Raw genomic sequence first — 19,286 nt, 5'->3', positions numbered from 1 at the left:
ACCTCTACAAATCATTAAAATAAAATGAACATTGAAAATGGGCAAATTATGGTTCACCTAGGATGGGACAGTTCAGCATGGGCAAAAAAGAGTTACTACAAAAACTCTCTGTTGTTTTTCCCCATTTTACTGAGATTTCTCATTTAGAGGAAAAGGGGTTCAGATTCAAGCTTTAACTCTTTCCTTCCTTTTGCTTTCCAAGAGACTTTTCAACTAACCTTATTAAAGAAAATAATAAATACAAACAGAACTAATTCCAGACAAATGTAATTAAAAAATGGTGCAAAATAAAGTTTATTATTTGATCTCAAAGCAAAACAAAAATAATTAGAGCAATCATGGTGGCAGATACATACAACAAGTTGTTCCTCTTTGTCTCCTGTCTCCTTAATTATTATCTCAATCTCTTGATTCAATCCTTCTACACTGTTTCGGAATCGTGACCCCGTTGATTTGGTAATAGGAATCACAGGAACGAGAGCACTCTTTGGGATGGGAGCCTAAAGAACCAGAGACAATAAGAAAATACAGATTTATTTACAAAACTAAGTTACTGTTTCTACCCAAAAGTGGTCCTTGAAACAGAACACATCTACACTTCAGTATCAAGCATTTACATGAAACCATAGTGATTGTATTCAAGCGGATACTTGAACTGAAGACTGACATCCTGAATTTTGTATCAAATCCAATTTTAGCAGGAAAAGCTATATAACCTAGTTCCAAAAATCTACCTTGATATGGTCTGCCTCTAGCTTGACATAGCTTTGCAAGTGAAAATGAAACAGCACATATTTAAATGTAAGTAATTTTGATGCCTTTAAAATACATTCACATTTCTCCTAAAGTGAGCTATACCACAAGGTCACATCACTCACTGTTGGATTGTAACCACAGTAAAATTGTATTTTAATGGAAATCTGTGGCCACCTGCAATAACATGACACATGCAGAAGGAAAATTATTCCAGAAATGCAAGATTGCACTATGTTAAAAATTAAGACAAATGCATTAACTGTATTAAGACAGAATGAAAGGTTGACAAAACAACTCGGGGAGACTTCCACAAAAAGAGCAAAATCCCAAACCCAAATGTTAATACTCAGTTGCTGCAGAATGAAGATTAACAGTTCAAAAATCCAGTGTTTCAAAATATGCACAAAAATTTCATTCCCAGAAAACACATTACTGAATTTTCCCAAAACTCCCTTTTGCATACCACAAGTTCTTGAGATTTCCCAGTCTCTCCATTGGCATCTGCCCTCCAGTTAAAAAAGTCTCCCTACCAGAATATTAGAAGGTTCTGCACTCATTAGGTATGTGTGTACTACAGGTAATGTAATACTTCCTGCAAACATTTAATTCAACTCAAAGAACAGCACAACACACTGAAGTCACAGTAGAATTCCCATGGAAAATTCCTGGACTCTCTTCAGCCTAGTGTGCCATGATTGAGAGCAACTCCTCCTACTGACTGAAGGACCAGCATTATCTGGTCTTGAAAGTGTATTTTTGTGAGAGGTTTTTTTTTTTAGTTTTTCCTTTAAGTAACAAGACTATATAGACACCAAAGCATTTTAATTTCCTGTGTACATTCACAAAAACCACACAAAGCCTGTCTGGTAGAAAATCTACCTCAGAAAAATTAATGTAAACAAGATATTTTAAGCACAGATCATAATGGAGACCTCTTGTCACAATCACAAATCTCTACAGCAGCAAAACTCATTAATTATATTGGTTCTGCTTTCCTGAAACATTAGGTTAGCCATAAAAAACCCCCAAAGAACAAACACAAAAAAGACTTGCACAAGAACTACAAAAGCTTCTGTTCAGGAAATGCTTGTCACTCTGCTTCTGTCAACAAAAACTAAACATTCTCATAGTGGCCAAACTTGCAAAGAGTTTCTAAAGTCTTGCCTGAAGATGAAGAAAAATCACTGGAGAAGAGCACAGAAGTCTCAGAAAGTAACCCTGCTAATTCTGTTCCAAGTAAGGCCTTGGATCAACAATCTAGTAAAAACTAATACAGGTTGATATTCAGTCACAATATAGATACATCAGCAAAAGTTCAGGCTCTTAAGGCTGTTTATGTACCCAGTTATTCAATATATGCATTCTTAGGACATACTGAGCTTGTTAAGAAGTAGAACACAAGCATGCTTTAAGATTTCAGCAGTCATTAGCAAAATGTGGGAATTCTTCACCTTTAAATGTGACTGCCTACTACAAAAATTCTTAGGTTCATGGTACTATTTTATGAGCTCAAAGTAGATTCAGTAGAGTTCAATATAATTCAGTACAGCACGCTTCACTTCCAAGAAAAATAATATTCTGTACATTACTGAGGATGATATCTTAGCCCAGGGTGCCAGAGGGTGGTAAAAGAAGGAGGTATCGTGACATGGGTAGAGCAATCAGCCTCAAAACAAGAAATGTTTTTATTATAAATAAATAAACCCTCACAGATGTCTGCATGGACATGCAGGAATAGGCTACCAACCTTTGACTACTCATCTGAATACCTGGGAATGCTCACCATGCCAATCACAGGATAATTACTGTGCTCACACAGTAACACATTGGCACAGAATTTTCAGTTCTGAAACTTACAGGTACAGCATAAACTCATGAGGTAGGAAATAGGGGTGACAACAAATCTAAATTATTCACAGGCCTTTCAGGAAGAATGCTCTAAGCTCTTCCAATTTTTCACAATAAGAAAACTTAAAACAGAATCCCAGCACTTGTGATGCTTTTACATCAAGCCACCTCTAGGTTGAATGGACCATGGTAATTCTACTCTAAAAATGAAATGTTCTACCTAGCGAGGTGGTAAGAGCGACATCAAAAAAACCCAAACCCCCAACACTGAACTGCATGCAGCTGATCTCAGTATCAATCAATTGGTCAGACACTAGTGACACATAGCTCCCAGGAAAACAAAAGGAGCAGGGGCCTTGATGGTTCAGAGTGTCAAGTAAAAATGTACTATCAGCCAAGTGCACTGAGGAAAAAAACATTGTTGGAAAAAAATAATCCATTTATTCTTCCACCTGGTTTCAGCTCTGTCCTCAATTCTAGTTTCTCCATTATAACAACACTGAGAATATAGAAAGATCCCATTGTTTCAACTCTCATTTACAGATTCAGTACAATGCAATTAATTCAAAATGCTCTCAGAAGCATCCCAAGATCACTAGAGTAGGCTATGACCTTTCTGCAAACTCCTCTTCCAGGTAAAAAAGACAGAAAGGAACATTTCTGGTATAATGAAAAAAACACACAAACAAAAAACATTCATTTGCTCTGAAAATAACTGTAGTCAACAGCAAGGACTTGATCAAGGTCCCACCCAACTATTTCCTGATTGTGAGCAGAGGGTCAAGAACAGCTAGAAAGCTTATTCTATAGAGATTATGTGAACTTCTTTCTTCACAAAAAATTATATTAGAAAGAGTACAAATAAACAACCAATTAGAAGCTTAGTTGGCAAGAACCACTAAAAATTTTGCTATAATTCAAGAATTGTGGTAAAGTTTAAGTAGGGAAGAAAAAAGGAAATGAATCCACTGAAATTTCTTCTTTTAACTAGAAGAGTATGCCATTTTCCAAATGTTAAACAGAGTTCACCCAGTCTCTGTGAAGGAACTACTGACAATTTCCCAACACTTTTTCTCACCTTGTCAAGAATTCAGCTCCTTGAGCTCCAAATCTTTACATGACCCTTTAGAGTCAACAAACACAAAAGTTTCCTTCAAGCAAGGAACATGAAAAAAAATTTCTAAATATCTAATTATTAAATTCTGGTTTCTACACAGTCCTTCCCACAAATCCTGAAGGGACAGAGCTGCTGCCAGAACTTCTAGTTTAGCAGTTTTCAAAAAAAAGAAGAGAAAATCCAGGAACTTTGCCCTTGGTGACTACAGTTACAGATTTTCACTCTGAGTTGAAAAACAGCTGTTAAATGCCATTAATCTAAACTCTTCAGTTACTCTTTGAATCCTTCTTTAACTTCTTCCCTTCACAAGTAGCTTGACACAGCTGGCACAAAATGCACCAAGAAAAGCAATGTTTTGTTTTGTAACACAGTCTTGGAAAAGCTGCTTTGCTTCAATTTACATTTTATAGTTTGTTTCACAAGCCCAAAAAACTAATTATCCATTGCACAATATTCTATTCACATACTATAAAATTTGGCAGAATGCAAAGACATCCATACCAGAAGCAAAATAATAAAATAATTACGATTTTTAAAGTTATATACATAATTTGGGGAGGTATTTTTCAGAATAGTAGCATCATTGTTCATTTTTGAAAATCAAACCCACTAAGACCATCTGTGCTAGAGGGGCAATACTTTTGCATTCAGAAACCCACAGGTTTGTAGAATGCCAAGCAAGCCTGTTAAAGTGCATGTAATTCCCCAGTGTACTAAAGGGTCCACATCAAAAGTTCCTCAGTACACTTTTTGGTTGAAAATATCCTCAAATTCTACAACTTCAGATAAAACACCTTAATCAAATATGTTGGTCTCTCTTTTGCTTTGTTTCGGTTTTTTGAACCAACAGTTTGACACATTTTGTATATTGATTTTCATGGTCTTTCTCAAAAGCCCCCAGAAAGGGATTGGGTCATTTATTTGTCTTTCTTCATTCATAATTTTGGACTGTTCAGACTCAAGCAGTCAGTAAAACCAGCAGCACAGTACACTGCACCCACACTTCTGTAATCTCTAAATTGCTATGTCAATAAATGTAATTCTAAAAAAAATTCCTAAACATTTCCAGTAGCAGAGACAAAAGGTGCTTTTATACAAAGTAGGAGTTAAGAGGATCAGAGCAGAAGTAATTGAAAACACTATTTTCTTATTTTCATTCTTGAAGTAGAACACATTCACTCAGACACCTGACTTTGAAAGAAAGAATGAAAGAACCTGGTCTAAATTATTTCCAGGAGGATGGAATGATGGAAATTAAATTTTTTATTAATCTTGTCAGATTATGGTACTTATTGGAACAATTGATGACATTTCAGGAGTAATTGGGAATATGATTAGATTTTTGGAGAAGCTTCACAGCTGAAGTACCTTCTCAATTCATAACACTGAGAGATTCCTAGTTTCTTTCAACTACATTGCCTTGCCAAGGCTATTGTGAGGGATTTCTTCTTTTTGTAACTGTTAAAAAAATTGTGTCTATCAAATGTACATTCATGAGATGTCAGTAGGGAGAGAAAAAAAATGCTCTCCTCTGAAAAAAGTTCCAAACTTTTCTACTGGTTTTCTTAAAGTTACTCAACAAAAACACACTTGAAAAAGGATCTGTGCTTCTAAAAGCCTATAATTTTTTTACACCTGTTATCAATTGAGCTAAAAATATTACACCTCTGTCAACCTGACCTCATTAGAAGCCTAGAAATAAAACTGAAACTGCACACAGAACATGTGGTGGCCTAACCATCACAATTTTTGTAGAAGGGATTATTACTTTACATCTCAAGCCATGAAAAATTACAGGGGGAAAAAAGGATAAAATCTTAAAACGGCTGAATGAAGTTATGAAGTGTGTAAACACTTACATAAATAATCCCATGGAGCAGGTCTTTTTCAGGTGAGCTCTTTAAATCTCATCACAGTATTAGAAGAGTGTTTGGCAAGACAAAGTGCTCAGAAAAAAGCTACCTTTTATTTGAGTATCAGTTTTACCAGCAGTTTGCTCCATGCCATATTCAACATGCTGTAATAATTATGATTTTACAACATGTAATGAAGACGGTCTATAGGTTTCTATTAAACTTATCTGTCATCCTTTTGTGGAACCTGCAGAATGCACTTTAAAAACCTTGCTTTAAGGATGTATTTAACTACCTGAAATTATTTGAAAGTGGGAGTTCAAAGTCAGCTCACTGTAACAAAAAGATCTGGGCCCCCATTCACTCAAGCAGTCAAAAGAAAGAATGTCATAGAATTCACCTATAGCTGCAACATATTTAGCAGCCTGTGGTGTTCCTAAGTTCCCTCTAAGGCAACTCACAACCTCAAAAGGACCAAAAAGTAGTATTAGCTACCCAACATGGCCCAAAAGCACAGAGCCTTACCTGACTGTGGTTAATGGCTGCATGGTTGCCATGAAAAGGAGACTGTCTTTCCTTGTCCCGATGATGCCTGCTGCTGTGCTTGCTTCTCTGCAGCTGTTGACGCAATTTTGCAATCTAATGAAGGAAAAATTCTCATCAGATTTCAACAGCTGTATTCAGGTACACAGGTAATTTTATCCATTTATTCCATCACCTAGTTAAAATTATTTACTACCATAACACTCATAATTACTGCCAGCACTGGATTATACTCAAGTTCTTGTAACCTAAGTATGTTGGTTATCAGTTCAGTTGATGCTCAGAAGACACCTCTGGAGGTTTAGCGAAAGAATTGAAATACATAAAGTTTGAAAGTAGTGAGGTCGTTGTTATTTCCTTCTTTGATGAAAAAATGCCACCTGCATTTAACATTTTCTTTCCCACACATTCAGATGGAAAATATTAATTGACCTGCACTGTTATATTAAATCAATATAAAATGAACAGCCGTTTAATATTTTTTACCAAGCCCACCACCTAGTAAAATACTCCTGCCTTCCTGAAGCATCATGTCCATACCAAAGAACCATTTAATCCAAAGTTATCTCAAGTAATGGCATTTCTGACCTCCTTGAGCTGTTCATTGCTGCCCCACGATGATGAACGTTTGTGTGAGCTTCTCTTCTTTTCTAAATATTCCTCAGCCCAGGCACTTTCTGTCTGCAGGAGGAAGATTACAGGATTAATTAAAAAAGGTAATTGCTACTATCCAGCAGAATATTTTGAGACCAATTAGAAAAGAGAACATTTAAGATACACTAGATTCAGAACTGAAAGTGAACGGTAACCAACTAGAAGCCTTTCTCATAGGTAAAGTACGAAAAAGCAGAGTGAAACTACATAAATAAAAAACCCCAAACCCACAACTTTCAGACCTAGTGTAATATAGGGATGTACTAGTTTCCCTTCCAAATGACTGAGCATAAGGCAGTACTCACAGCCAGATGTACCATAGGCTGCCACAGAGCTCTGAAGAACCAGAGTGAGGTTGCTGAACTGGGGGGAGATGGTATATTTAATTTCCTGCACAGATGCTGACCTTGTTATTTCTGAAGCATTAGCAAGAGTGGCTTGGTGTAAACACTGTGAAAGCCTGCACCAGCACAACTTCAAAAGCATGTTCTTGCTCTCAAGAAGAAGAAAAGCAAGGCATATAAGCACTACAAGAACTATTACAAGGCAGGGAATAAATCTATTAATGTCCACAAGGGTTCCAGATTCACAGTTGTCCCAGGCAAGCAGAAAGCAGTACAGATAATAATAAGAGCCAGTAGTGTTTAATAAAAAAAATCCCACTAACATATTGTTGTGAAGGACTTTTGAGAAATGCAAAGTATCATTTAAGACACACTGTTTTTCAGTTAAGAAAAGGCACAGGCAAGCCTGTGATAATACTGCAAGCTTTATGGACACTTCCTATTCCCACCTAGCCACCTCTTCAAAAGCAGTGAACTGTAAAGGCTCTAAGAAGACAGGCAGTAGCATCTATCAGGAATCTCTGAGCAGTCACATTAAATCCACCTAATGAAGCAAGGGGAAGAATTTCTGGAAGCATTTACACACTGAAAGACACAGCAAATTCCTTGAAATTCACTCCTGCCACCATGCAGTTCTTAGCATACAGTGGTGATGTAGCTAACCTTGTTTTTTGGATATCTCACTTTCTCCTACAGAGAAGAGCTTTGATTGCCCCGAAGTCTGCACATCTATAGTGTGCCGTGGTTGTTATTGCTTGTAAGACTAACAGCTTGCAGAAGCCACATGCTGTCCTTTCTTACCCCAGCTCCACCTGTGTCACAGAAACTCTAGTCTTTTGTGGTATTAATCCCTATTTATCAGGGAATATGGAGCCTTAACTCTAAATACATATGCTGCAACCCCACCAGTTTCAGTTACAGACAAGTTTCATATAATTGAAACCTTCATTATCAGTACTTTTTAATCTTCATCATTCCTAATCAAAAACTAACTAGGACAAATCTGAATAATAAAATTAATAGGGTTGCTTTGAAATTCCTATTTCATAGCAAAATCAGAATCCATTACAATCTGTTTTTCTAGAAAAGCACTCACTGATCTTTATCATAAAATAGAATAATTGATAACCCCCATTCCCAAGTACCAATCTTTGTCTAGCCAATTCTCAGTGTCAGTCAGGGGTATTAGCCTATCCTCTAGCTCCTGGAACAGTAAGTTCTAACTACCAATTCTAGTTTCCCAACTCAGCACAACCATTACACTTGCCTACAGGAGAATAATTAAAACTCTAATTAGTCTTTGCCTTTAATTGATTTTCAAGACTTTGACTCAAGATTGAAGAATTATTTAATATATTAACATCTGATTCATTTTAAAGCATTAAAGTTGCTTTGATGCTCGTCCTCAAAACAAATAGTTAGAAATCTTTTCAGATTCAACTATAGGAAACCTGTACATCAAAACAGAAATGGACGTCTCCTCCTGTTTATTCCCCAAATTTTGTTTAGAACACTTATTATCAAGAAATAGACCAAATAACCAATAGGCAAAATGGAATTTATATTTCTCTACATTCTTAAAGTGCTACTACTTACTTATTAGTTACTACCATGCACAACATCCTCCCCTCTTTCTAGAATTACCAAGAAATTAGTTTAAGGCTAAATTTATTACAAACAGTAAAACACTTCAGAAAGAAGTCTTAAGAGGCAAAAACTTCCCAGTCAAAATGAATTATTTAAGCATTACAAAAATACAAAGTAATTGTCTCATTTTAACTTGTAAAACAAAGTTTCATTCAAAGCAAAAAAGACAAGATGATTAACACCCGTTTTGTGAGTACTTAAAACAACATGTGCAGGTATGAATTCTAGCCAGACCTTAGGACGCTCATTAATACACCTATTCATCATCCAACAAATATTCTTCATGTACATAATTCAGTCTAGTTTTGTAGATAGGTTTCATCAAAATACTCAGTTTCAGGAGGAGTCTGATAGTCTCTGCATGACCTGGGGTCTTTTACGCAGCTCTCAGCTGAGACGCATGGGCATCTCTAGAAAGTCCTGCAAGCTGAAGTGTGCCACTAATTGCTGTCTCTTCCCAGTCTGCTTCCTGAATGGCTCTACTCCCTGTGCCATAACTTCACAGAATCAAAATACCCTGCTTACTCAACTTGAAAACCTTTTATAACTTTGCAAATTCAATTCCTGTTTTCTAAAAGCTTGGAACCAGAATACATACATTTCATGTCAGACTTTGTGAAATCTGAAATTACACACTGGAACCAGAGTACCTCACAAGTGAAACTTCATACAAATACGACATTTCCAGAAAAGCTGAACAATATGAACGGGTAGCCTGTATTATCTTGGGAAACCACCATTGTAAGTCACATTTTAAACTTGTCCCTAGCTCCACTGGCTGCTCTCAGGCCCACCAGAAGATTAAAAACAATAATATCTCATCAGCATCGTATCAACATCAGCTTTGGACTTACAGATATATGTCCAGAGTTCTAAGTTTTCTACTGGTTAGATAAATTTTAAATTAGCAAGTGCAAACAGGTCATTCTAGTTCTCTCAGAAATACACTACCACAAATCACCACTGAATGTATTCATTCTCCAGAAATATCTAATGCCCTTTTTACAGTCTTCCCATTAACCTTTCAAATATTTCCTCTAAAAAAGCCCCACTACCTCAGAAGTTAGATGTGTCAGAATTAGAAGAAAAAGCCAAAAGCAAAACACAAGCCAAAAAGGAAGTTATCTGGCACACACAGATTATAAAAGCCCAACCATGATTCAGATTATAACGAAACTAACCCAAATGCTATCAACTGAACATAGCAAATACTTTGGCAGCAGTACAGAAATATAATTATTTTGAAAAAAGTATTATCTTAAGAAATCAAATATGAAAATAAATTGTTAGGACACCCATATGGGTTTAGTTCTACCCTTTAATGATGCCTTTTAATAGCTAGGCACGAACAGCCACTCCTTGGAAGTCACATACCTTCCTTCATCCTCCTCCTCTTACTTCAATTTGCTTACTTTTTTCACTTTGTCTTCTAACCATTTTTCCAATTCATTTTCCTGCACAGAAAACTTGTTTCTCAGCTGTCCTTTCTTCTTGACCAGCTCCTAATTCCACCTTACCCACATGAGCATATTTCCCTACAAAACACCTTCCTTCTTTACTGATCTGCTCTTTGAATTGTGGTCCGTCCCACAAAAGGCCCCACAGTAACACTGCAGACCTCATCTGCTCAACACCCTACATGTCCTTACACACTGAAAACTATGTGGACACATTTTTTCTACTGTTACAAACCTAATAGAGGTTCAAACACAAGGATGTCCCACATGCTATGAGGTCCTCTTCCAATTGCATTCTGCTCACGTTCCTCAGAATTAGTGGAGACTTCTTGTTGAAACCATGTTCCAGGAACAGAGATTTAAAATCTGATACATTTGCCTCTTTCTTTCACTCCACACATTAAAGAAGGCACTACCAGACTGCACCCACAGAAGGAGAAATGAAACACTAGGATATTTTAAGGAACAATCCATATTGAATCACTTCTGCATACAGAAGGGATACCACGTAACAACACTCCCTTTAAAGAGGAATGCCACAACAACTGTCAGGTAATGCCAGCTTAATTCAATTGTTTATTGGTTCTGTTTTTACAGGTGGCACAGGACTGAACCTTTAAAGCTTGTGAAATTCTGTGAAGCAGTTCATGTTTACTGGCAAATAATGTGTTTTTTTAATACTTTCCAACTGAGCTAGATTTCAACACCATTCTCAGTTCAACCAGGCAGTTCTTCAACACATATAATTCTATACTTGGTGCATAAAACCCAAGTGAACATTATGGAGCTTTTACAAACAGATGACAAGCTGGAGACAGACATATAAGGATACATCACTAAGTTCTCTGTGTAAATCCAAAGTAAACAGTACTTAATTCCAGTGCTATCTAGTGTACTGCACCCTGTAAGAACAATAGGAATACCAATATACAAAGCACTAGTGTTTTCCTGAGGCAAGAAGGAAGTGGAACACCTAAAAGATACTATAGTTAAAGAATGCAAATAATTCACACAGGCAATAGCAAAGGTAGGATTCCTGCATTTTGAAAATGAATAGGAACCTGTGAGCAAGAAAGCTAAAGTGAATGTTTTCAAGGGAAAAGCTTCTTGCATTTAAATCCTGTCTTCACACTTAAATAAGCCGAAGACAAAAACCACTGTCCTACCTGTGTGGCTTTGTCTCTCATACAGGGAGTAGCTTGTCCATGATTATCCCGAGGCCACTGTCCAGCAAGGTATGGAGCAGCGAGCGTATCCAGTGAAGATGTCCTGCGAACGACACTGGAAGGGCTCGATGAAGGTGGTCTTGATTTGTCTGTTAGAGCAAGAACATTTGATTACAAAGAAATCAAGAGAGAGAGCTTCTCCATTTTAATAGTCTACAAGAAATCGCTGTCAAATTGGAACTATGTTACTAAATACACAACAAGATACTTTTAATAAGGAAATTAAGTTTGCTTTTCCAGGCTCTATTCTGTTTGAATAAACCTGAAATCCGGTTTTTTTGGTTTCCTTAAAAACATCCTTATGTCTCAAATGTTGCATTAGTGCTTACATACCACTATTTACTACTTTAAAAGTCCAACAGTCATTTGACTCTTAAAAGAAGGTGTAGAAGAAATAAAAATAGCTGTTTACACATAAATAAAGGTTAATGAAGAAAAATTGGGCTGAACTTTTCCAGTTTAATGCTGAGCTTACAGTTAATCCCATTAGTCCTTCACAATAAACCTGCATGTTTTGATGACCCAGCACATGATACATGGCATAACCCTTAGAATCAGAAGTCAACTTTGATAAGGTAATGATTTACATTTTACAACCTAATTGAGACATCTCCTACCTTCACATGCTACTTGGTAACTACATTCATATTTGCCTGGTGCTGTATCTTCTGTAACACCTCATTTGTAGTGTATATATTGGCACTGTATTTCAGAAAAATTTAGATACTTCGAGGAATCCTTACTAAAAAAGGTTAAATACAACAACTATTGGAACTAATATGGGAAGGAAAATATTGTTAAAAATAAAAATTTCTATCTATCTCATCTATCAATGATGTCTTAAGTAAAGTGACAGTAAAAGACTACACCACAAGCTACAAAGAATAAACACTTGAAGAAAGTTTCCTCAAAACAGTAACTTGGTAAAGATGGGTAAATTTAAGAGACTGATAAGCAGCAAAAACCCAGGGTTTAGATATACATATGTGCTCACATATTTTGAGATGAGGAAAGGAAATCCTGAGATCGCAATGATCTAAGCTTACTATCTCACCTACTCCCCAAAAAAGAATTTCAATTACACTTGAAAGAATTGTGCATTAATCTTACCTATAACAAAGAGAGAGTGCTAAAGTACATGGCTACAACACAGCAAGCATGATTCAGAAATCAGATGGAAATTTTATAAAAGGGTACTGTAAAAACTCAGTCATGTGTCCTCTCTCACTGTGCCTTAGGATGAATTCTGCACTAGCAGTATCAATAACAGCAATTTGTACTACACACAAACTCATTCACAGGCAACAGAAATTGTGCCTGATTAGTGTCTGACTGCTAGTCAGAAAATAAAACCACTGACATCAAAAGTCCAAAATTCAATGTCTAAGCTGTTGCAATCTACTAAAAATACATATGGTAAATACTATTAAAGCCTGTTAGGTAGAGATTTCAGTGGAGTGGACAGAATCTAAGTCTAGTGATATTCTACACTAAATAGCCTCGTGCAAATTTATTAGAGATGTACACACTAAAAATGTGGGAAATATTTAAATTCAACTATAAGGAAACAATTATCAGCACTATAATCAGCCACACTCACACAAAGCAGTCAGGAAACCTCATCTCCATTACTTCTACAAGTACCAACAATTATACAACACAACTACTGAGCTCATAGCAGATTTGCTTTCAGGGTGTAGCAGCAAACATGTTCTGGAGTTTGCACTTAAGACTCCTATATCAAAGAAATTCTCTGACTACTGCCACCACCACACAGCACACTGAAGGGTCTGTTTTTATCAGACGATTTCAAAACAATTCCCTTTGTGTGTACTATAGGACAATGTGGCATGCTAACATAACCTGTCATTTCTTAAAAATTATGCTGGCTTCCAAAGTTAAATCAAACATGTTATTTGTCTTAGAATTAGCTGCCATATCCTCCCAGTTTGTTTTTCTTCTCAGTTATTATTCTTCCTCTTCAAGAAGCTTCTCTCTTCTTACCAAGGGGAAACAGTATGTGAAAAAAAAATTAAATCAGGAAGTGTATGTAGTCAGCCACATCATCTGCAAAACCACTGCAGCAGACAGCTTCAAAACTGGAGAAGCAGAATCTATTACTCTCTCCTCTCCACCACACACAAAACAAAAAACAACTGGAAAGACTATTTTGGTGAACAAACAGAGAGAACGAGAAATGTTTACTATTTAAGTTCAAGGGAAGCTGCTAATTTCAAGGCACAAAGCCTGTAAATAGTCTCTTTTCCTCTGATTTACAAACTGATTTAAGAAATTCTGTTTTTAAATTGCTTGTATTTAGATAGGGCAATGATGTTTGGATATGTTTTTACTTTTCCACCTTCACAAGCTGTCTATACAAATTGGTAAAGTCTACTACACAATTCTTACTGTTTCAAAACATATCAATGGGAACATATACAATGTTTTCATTGCACTTTCCCCTACAATACTTGAAGCAAGTGTTCAGCTGCTATTTTTCCTTGATGTGACCTACATAACAAGAGATCTGCCTCCATAGAGATAACAGTTACAACAGCTGTGGCTGATGAAAAACAATGGAGCTGTTTCATCAAATAGACGCTTCTTAAATATTAGATCTCTTTTAATTGGCCTGATTATCTCTCTAAAGCAGTATTTGTGATAAATATCAACCCTCCTATCCATCCACCACTAGTATAAATTTATTTAGAAATTAAAATTTTTCTGCAAACCGGTCTCAAACAAAGCAAAGTAATAGAACAAAAACAGAAAACACACACAGTACAACTCAATGAAGTCCATAATGTGGGGAAATGTAAGTGGCCATGTCTTCACCAATTGTTGCTGTACAGGTGACCAACAGAAGTTGCTACAGGCAACCTGGTATCACACACCCCAAACGCAGAGTAAGTTCAGGCACTGTAAGAGTGGGACCGAAGAGCAAAATTGAACAAATATAGATGCTTACCAACAACTGAAAGGTATGAAAGAAACTCAAGAAATATTGTCTAACACATACTGTGAGAAAACAAGCAGCAGAAAAGCCTAGGATGCCACTGAGCTCACAAAATTCCCTGACAGTACCACTTCAGGCTTTTTTTCATATAAGTGGGCTATCCAAAGTAGTGAGAAGATGTGAGCCCCAAGCCCCAACTAGCTCCTCTGGCATCAAGGCACACAGCTGACCTTTTTGTTCTGTTTTGGTCAGGCTTTTCCCCAGGAAGGCCATTCATGGGGTCTCCCCCACACACAGCTGGTACAGCCATCTTTCCCAGAACTACAACTGATCTCTGGGGCTTCACCTACTTTTCAAGTTTCATTAAAAGAACTGAACAGACTCAGAACACTAAGAACAGACACACCACCCAACTGTGTATAGTCCCTTTGGAAGATAAACCTGTCTATCATCCTCACATAAATTTAAAGAGAACTATTCACTAGTAATTCACAATTGTCCCACTGTAGAAGAATGACTGAATTAGTGGAGTTAATAAAAACCCAAACCTTAGAAAGCCCAAGATGTTAAAGCTACTTAACTCTAGTAAACAAAAATATTTTTAATCCCAATAAACTTCCCTGAAGTGCTGGCCACAGGAAATGTGCAGTATGGTGCTGCAAAAATGAATTCACTTTATACCTACCATTTGTTAAACAGCTTAGGTAAGTAGAACAGGAATGTAATGGTACACAAAATCTTCTCTCTTATCCTACAGTAATATCTTTCAAAAATACTGCAAAACCTTGGTCATTAAGGTTGGCAGGTCTGCAGTTATTATTGTGTCACTCACCAGTCTATTAAAATAAACAAATTCTACAGTGAAATTTAGGAGTGCAATGGAGTTCCATTTCTTTCTCTCTACCTCCAAGGAAAGCTTCACATCTGACTTCTTTTAGACTTCATATAATATTTTCATAATTCCCTTTCACACAAGTAGGCTTTCCATAGACAAGACAATCAAGTTTTCTTCTAAATAAAACTGACCAATTTTTCTCTTTAATTTTCAGAATGAGTTTAGATGTCCAATACAGTCAACTGGAATATACCAGAAAGCCCAGCACCCAGTACAGAATTCTCTCACAACCTCAAGGCACCTGAAAGTAAACAACTGCTATGGCTCTGGTCTTGACCTTCTTGTTTACTCAGCCTGGTGCACTGTAACATTCTTGCAGCTGAGCAGTTCAACTCCTCTAAGATGTTTCATGTAAGAACAGAAATAACAATATCTCATTAGATCTTTACACAGTGAATAAACCAAGGCAAAACCAATGAAGATAGAGCACACACATCTCTCTATCCCATGTTGAAACAGTGTACTCTAACAGGTGGTTTGCAGACAGGTGAAGAGGCATGTGGGATAACTGAACCAAAACTGGAGATTGCAGGGCAGACATCGCAGAGTAGAAATGAGGTCACAACAGTGACCAGAAGGGCAGAACACATTAACAGGCAATTGGAAACTGAATTCTGGGAAATAAGTGCTAGAGACTGCAGAAAGGGAAAGTAAAAGATGAAAAACAGGTAAAAGCAAAATCTAGGTCTCTGGTCATATTTAGGAGGGAGGGAGAGAAGTGGCAAGAAAAGCATGGAAAATTAGAAGTTGTATGACAGAATCTTCCATTTGTAATTACCCCACAATCAACAATAAATTCAGATGAGTATTTCCAACATTTAAGTGCAATTCAGAAAACAAGATCTAAAAATCCCCTCCAAAAACCACACCCAAACCCCACAAGAGTCACATCTGTAAATTCACAAGTTAGGGCTCTCAAGTGTAAAGCAGGTTCATGAAAACTGAGTTCAAAACTATTCAACTGTTTCCCAGGAAAGAAAATCTGAACAATATGAAACTGAGTCTGAAGTATACAACTTATATTTAGATACAACTTAAACTTAGATACAACCAGTATCTTAGCTCAGAAAAAGCTATCATTTGCCTAACCTCAAGGTTCATTTTTATCTAAAAAAATACGTCTGCAGCTGTAGGAACAAAGAAAAGCCATAATTAACTGAAAGCAAGAAACAGAAAAACCCAAGTATTTCTGCAGCAGACTCTGATACTCTTAAGCGTCCTGCATGTCTGCATAACCATTGCCTCATTAGTAAAAAAAGTTCCACCTCCATGTTCTCAGCTAGCAGTGTTTACTCATTTAGATGAGGAAAAAAAATCTGAAGTTCACTCAGCTTCTATCAAGCACTGGACTACACAATACAAATGTTAAGCAATATTAAAGAGGTTTAGCTTGCATTTGGGGCCAGTACAAGAACTGCTCAGAAACTGGAACATGTGGAAGCAATTAAACGGACACCACTCTCCTGTTTTCACACATCTTGTGGAACGCTAGTAGAGTTATCTCAACATAGTGGAGTGATCAAATGACTTATTTCCTTCTATATGCTAATTCTTCAAAGTAGTAAAGAGGCCAGCATGGTTTCAGCAGGTTTCTCCAGTGACTAAAAGACAGTGCAATTTTTCCACTCTAATTGATCTGACGCATGCCTTTACAAACAGTTTTTGAACCTGGACCTCAAGGCTAACCACGCTCTTCCTCATTCTCCAGACCAGCAGATTGCACCTTAGGCAAGAGTTCCATGAGGTTCACAGGAAGAAGACAGGATTTTGTGATGTGCATAAAGTCTTTCAGATTACTGATTAACACGAAACTCAAATGAAGAATACACACATTTCTCGATCCAAAGCCTTTAATATTATACAGCCTTAATAAAACCCTCATTACTCTTATCTGGAAAGTGGAAAATCTAACTCAGAACCTTATCTGTCCTCTCTTACACTAGCAGACTAGGAGGCACACAATCATCTTGTACCAACTGGTTATGAGTGTCTCATTTGGCAGTACCATTCCTCAAGAGCCAGGATAGGAAAAAAGAAAAAACCCAACGTGGCAGTCTGGTTACAATCATTATTTTAGAAAGGGGGAGGGGTATTAGGAAAAGCAGAAGTGTTAAAGGGAGGGCTAGTCCTAGATTTCCACATGCACACTTCTGCATATTAGTCAACTTCACTCTTTAGATTACCACAGGCAATTTCATGGAAATGAGTAGCTGCAAGCTTTGGTATCTTAAAAACTTTTTCCTAGATTTGAGGACATGAACACAAAGCTTCACCAATGCATTTTTGAGTAAACTTTTAACCCAAGAAGAAAAAGAGCTTACATATGTCAGCCTCTATTATCCTCAACCTGATGCCATATACTACATTACAGTATTCCCAGTAAGATTTAATTATTCAAAAAGTTAAATAGCAGTTTGTGACAAAATGTATGCTATCTTCACTGTAGCAGAAGCTTGTCATCACTCTCAAGCACACACATCCTTCTGCAGGGTTCATGTTAAAAACAGCTACTAAGAGAGATACTGAACACTTTTGTTCTACTGCAACGTGCCATGCCTACAGCACTAGTTAGCTCTTTAATTACAAGCTTAGGGACACTGTTTGGATCACAACCACATACACCATCTGCCACGAGGTGTGCAGTAAGGGTTCACAACAGTCCTCAAACAACAAATTCACCTTAAGTTTGTGCCCGAGCACCTTAAGTACATCGACTCTCCCGAATCCCTTTCATCTGCCAAGCCGAGGCAGTACTCGCGGTACTACAGAAGCGGTCACAACCCCCACATGGCACACTTGGCTCTCTATTCCTCTTCTGAAAGCCAGGGCGCAACAGAGCAGCAACAAAAGCAACGAGCCCTTCCACGCACACACAGCCGGCAAGCCGTGCCGCCGGCCAGAGCAGGGCAGGGCGAGCACCAGCCCGGGCACAGCCCTGTCCCTACCTCTGCCCCGGGGCACGGCGCGCTCCGAGGCACCGCCGGCCCCAGCCCTGCGCCCCGCGCCTGGCCCGGCCGCCCGGGACATGCCCTTTGCCGCCGGCCCGGACCCCCCGGTGCTCACCTTTGCAGACGGGGGAGCTGGGACTCTTCCTCTCTGGGGAGCTCCTGCCCGCCTCCGGCGACTGCCGCCGGTGGTGGTGCCGGACCCTGCCCTCCTGCAGCGGAGGCACCGGCGAGGAGCAGGGCGAGGGCCCGCAGCCCGGCGGTGGCGGCGGGGGCGGCGGCGGCAGGTGATGGTGTCGCGGGGGGCTGCCCCGAGCCCCGCCATGGCCACGCGTGGGGCTGCCCCGCGAGGAGGCGCCGCCGCCGCCCGCCGCTCCCCCCGGCGGCGCCGTGGAGGGGCCGCCGCGCCCGCCGCTGCCGGGGGGCGCCGCGCGTGGGAGCCCCGCTCCCGGGCCGCCACCGCTCCTCGTGGGGCTGCCATGTTGTTGCTGCTGCTGCTGCTTGAGCTGGAAGGGCACCGTGGCCCGCATGGGCTGGAGGCGGCTGCTCGCTCCCGCTGCTCCGCCGCCCGCCGCCGCCGCGCCGCCTCCCCCCGCCAGGGAGGTGGCGGGGGTCGGGGAGCCGCCGCGCCTCACGCGCTGGTGGGACATTGTCCGTCGGGAGCCGGGGCTCGCGGAAGACGGCCTGAGGCGGGGAAGGGAGGGAAGGGTGCGAGGCGCGGGCCGCACCTCGCGGGGTCCGACACCTCAGGTGGCGGCGGCGGCGGCGGCGGCCACCGCAGCCCCGTCCTGGTTCCCGTCCCGGTCCCGTCCCCACCGCGCCGCTGCGCCCGCAGCCTCCGTGCGCCTCATCAACAATAGTGCCCCGGCCGCGCGCCCCGCCCACCGCGCCCTCCCATTGGGCGCGGCGCCGCTCGGCTCGCGCAGCTACGGCGCGCCCATTGGCTGCGGGGCGCGCGCCTGAGTGGCCGGGCCCGCGCCGGGGGGCGCGGGGCGGGGGCAGCGCTTAAAGAGCCGCACGCGGGCGGCGGCGGGGCCGCGCGCTG

The 19,286-nt window shown here is 39.6% G+C and overlaps 1 protein-coding gene across 1 annotated transcript in view; it reads right to left on the bottom strand.

Moving 5' to 3' along the window:
* FAM117B (family with sequence similarity 117 member B) overlaps nt 1-18,891 on the bottom strand; it is a 28,665-nt gene extending 9,774 nt beyond the window's left edge. The window contains exons 1-5 of the mRNA XM_033065168.1: nt 18,360-18,891; nt 11,386-11,534; nt 6,706-6,798; nt 6,100-6,213; nt 357-500 (exon numbers count right to left, since the gene is read on the bottom strand). Coding sequence (XP_032921059.1) covers nt 357-500; nt 6,100-6,213; nt 6,706-6,798; nt 11,386-11,534; nt 18,360-18,891 — 1,032 coding nt within the window. The remainder of the gene's footprint in view (nt 1-356; nt 501-6,099; nt 6,214-6,705; nt 6,799-11,385; nt 11,535-18,359) is intronic.
* Between the last annotated feature and the right edge of the window lie 395 nt (nt 18,892-19,286).

Source organism: Catharus ustulatus, chromosome 7 (genome assembly GCF_009819885.2).
Source record: "Catharus ustulatus isolate bCatUst1 chromosome 7, bCatUst1.pri.v2, whole genome shotgun sequence".
Taxonomy (NCBI): Eukaryota; Metazoa; Chordata; class Aves; order Passeriformes; family Turdidae; genus Catharus; species Catharus ustulatus.
Note: the sequence above shows the minus strand (reverse complement) of the source record. Positions and strands in the feature narration are given on the sequence as shown.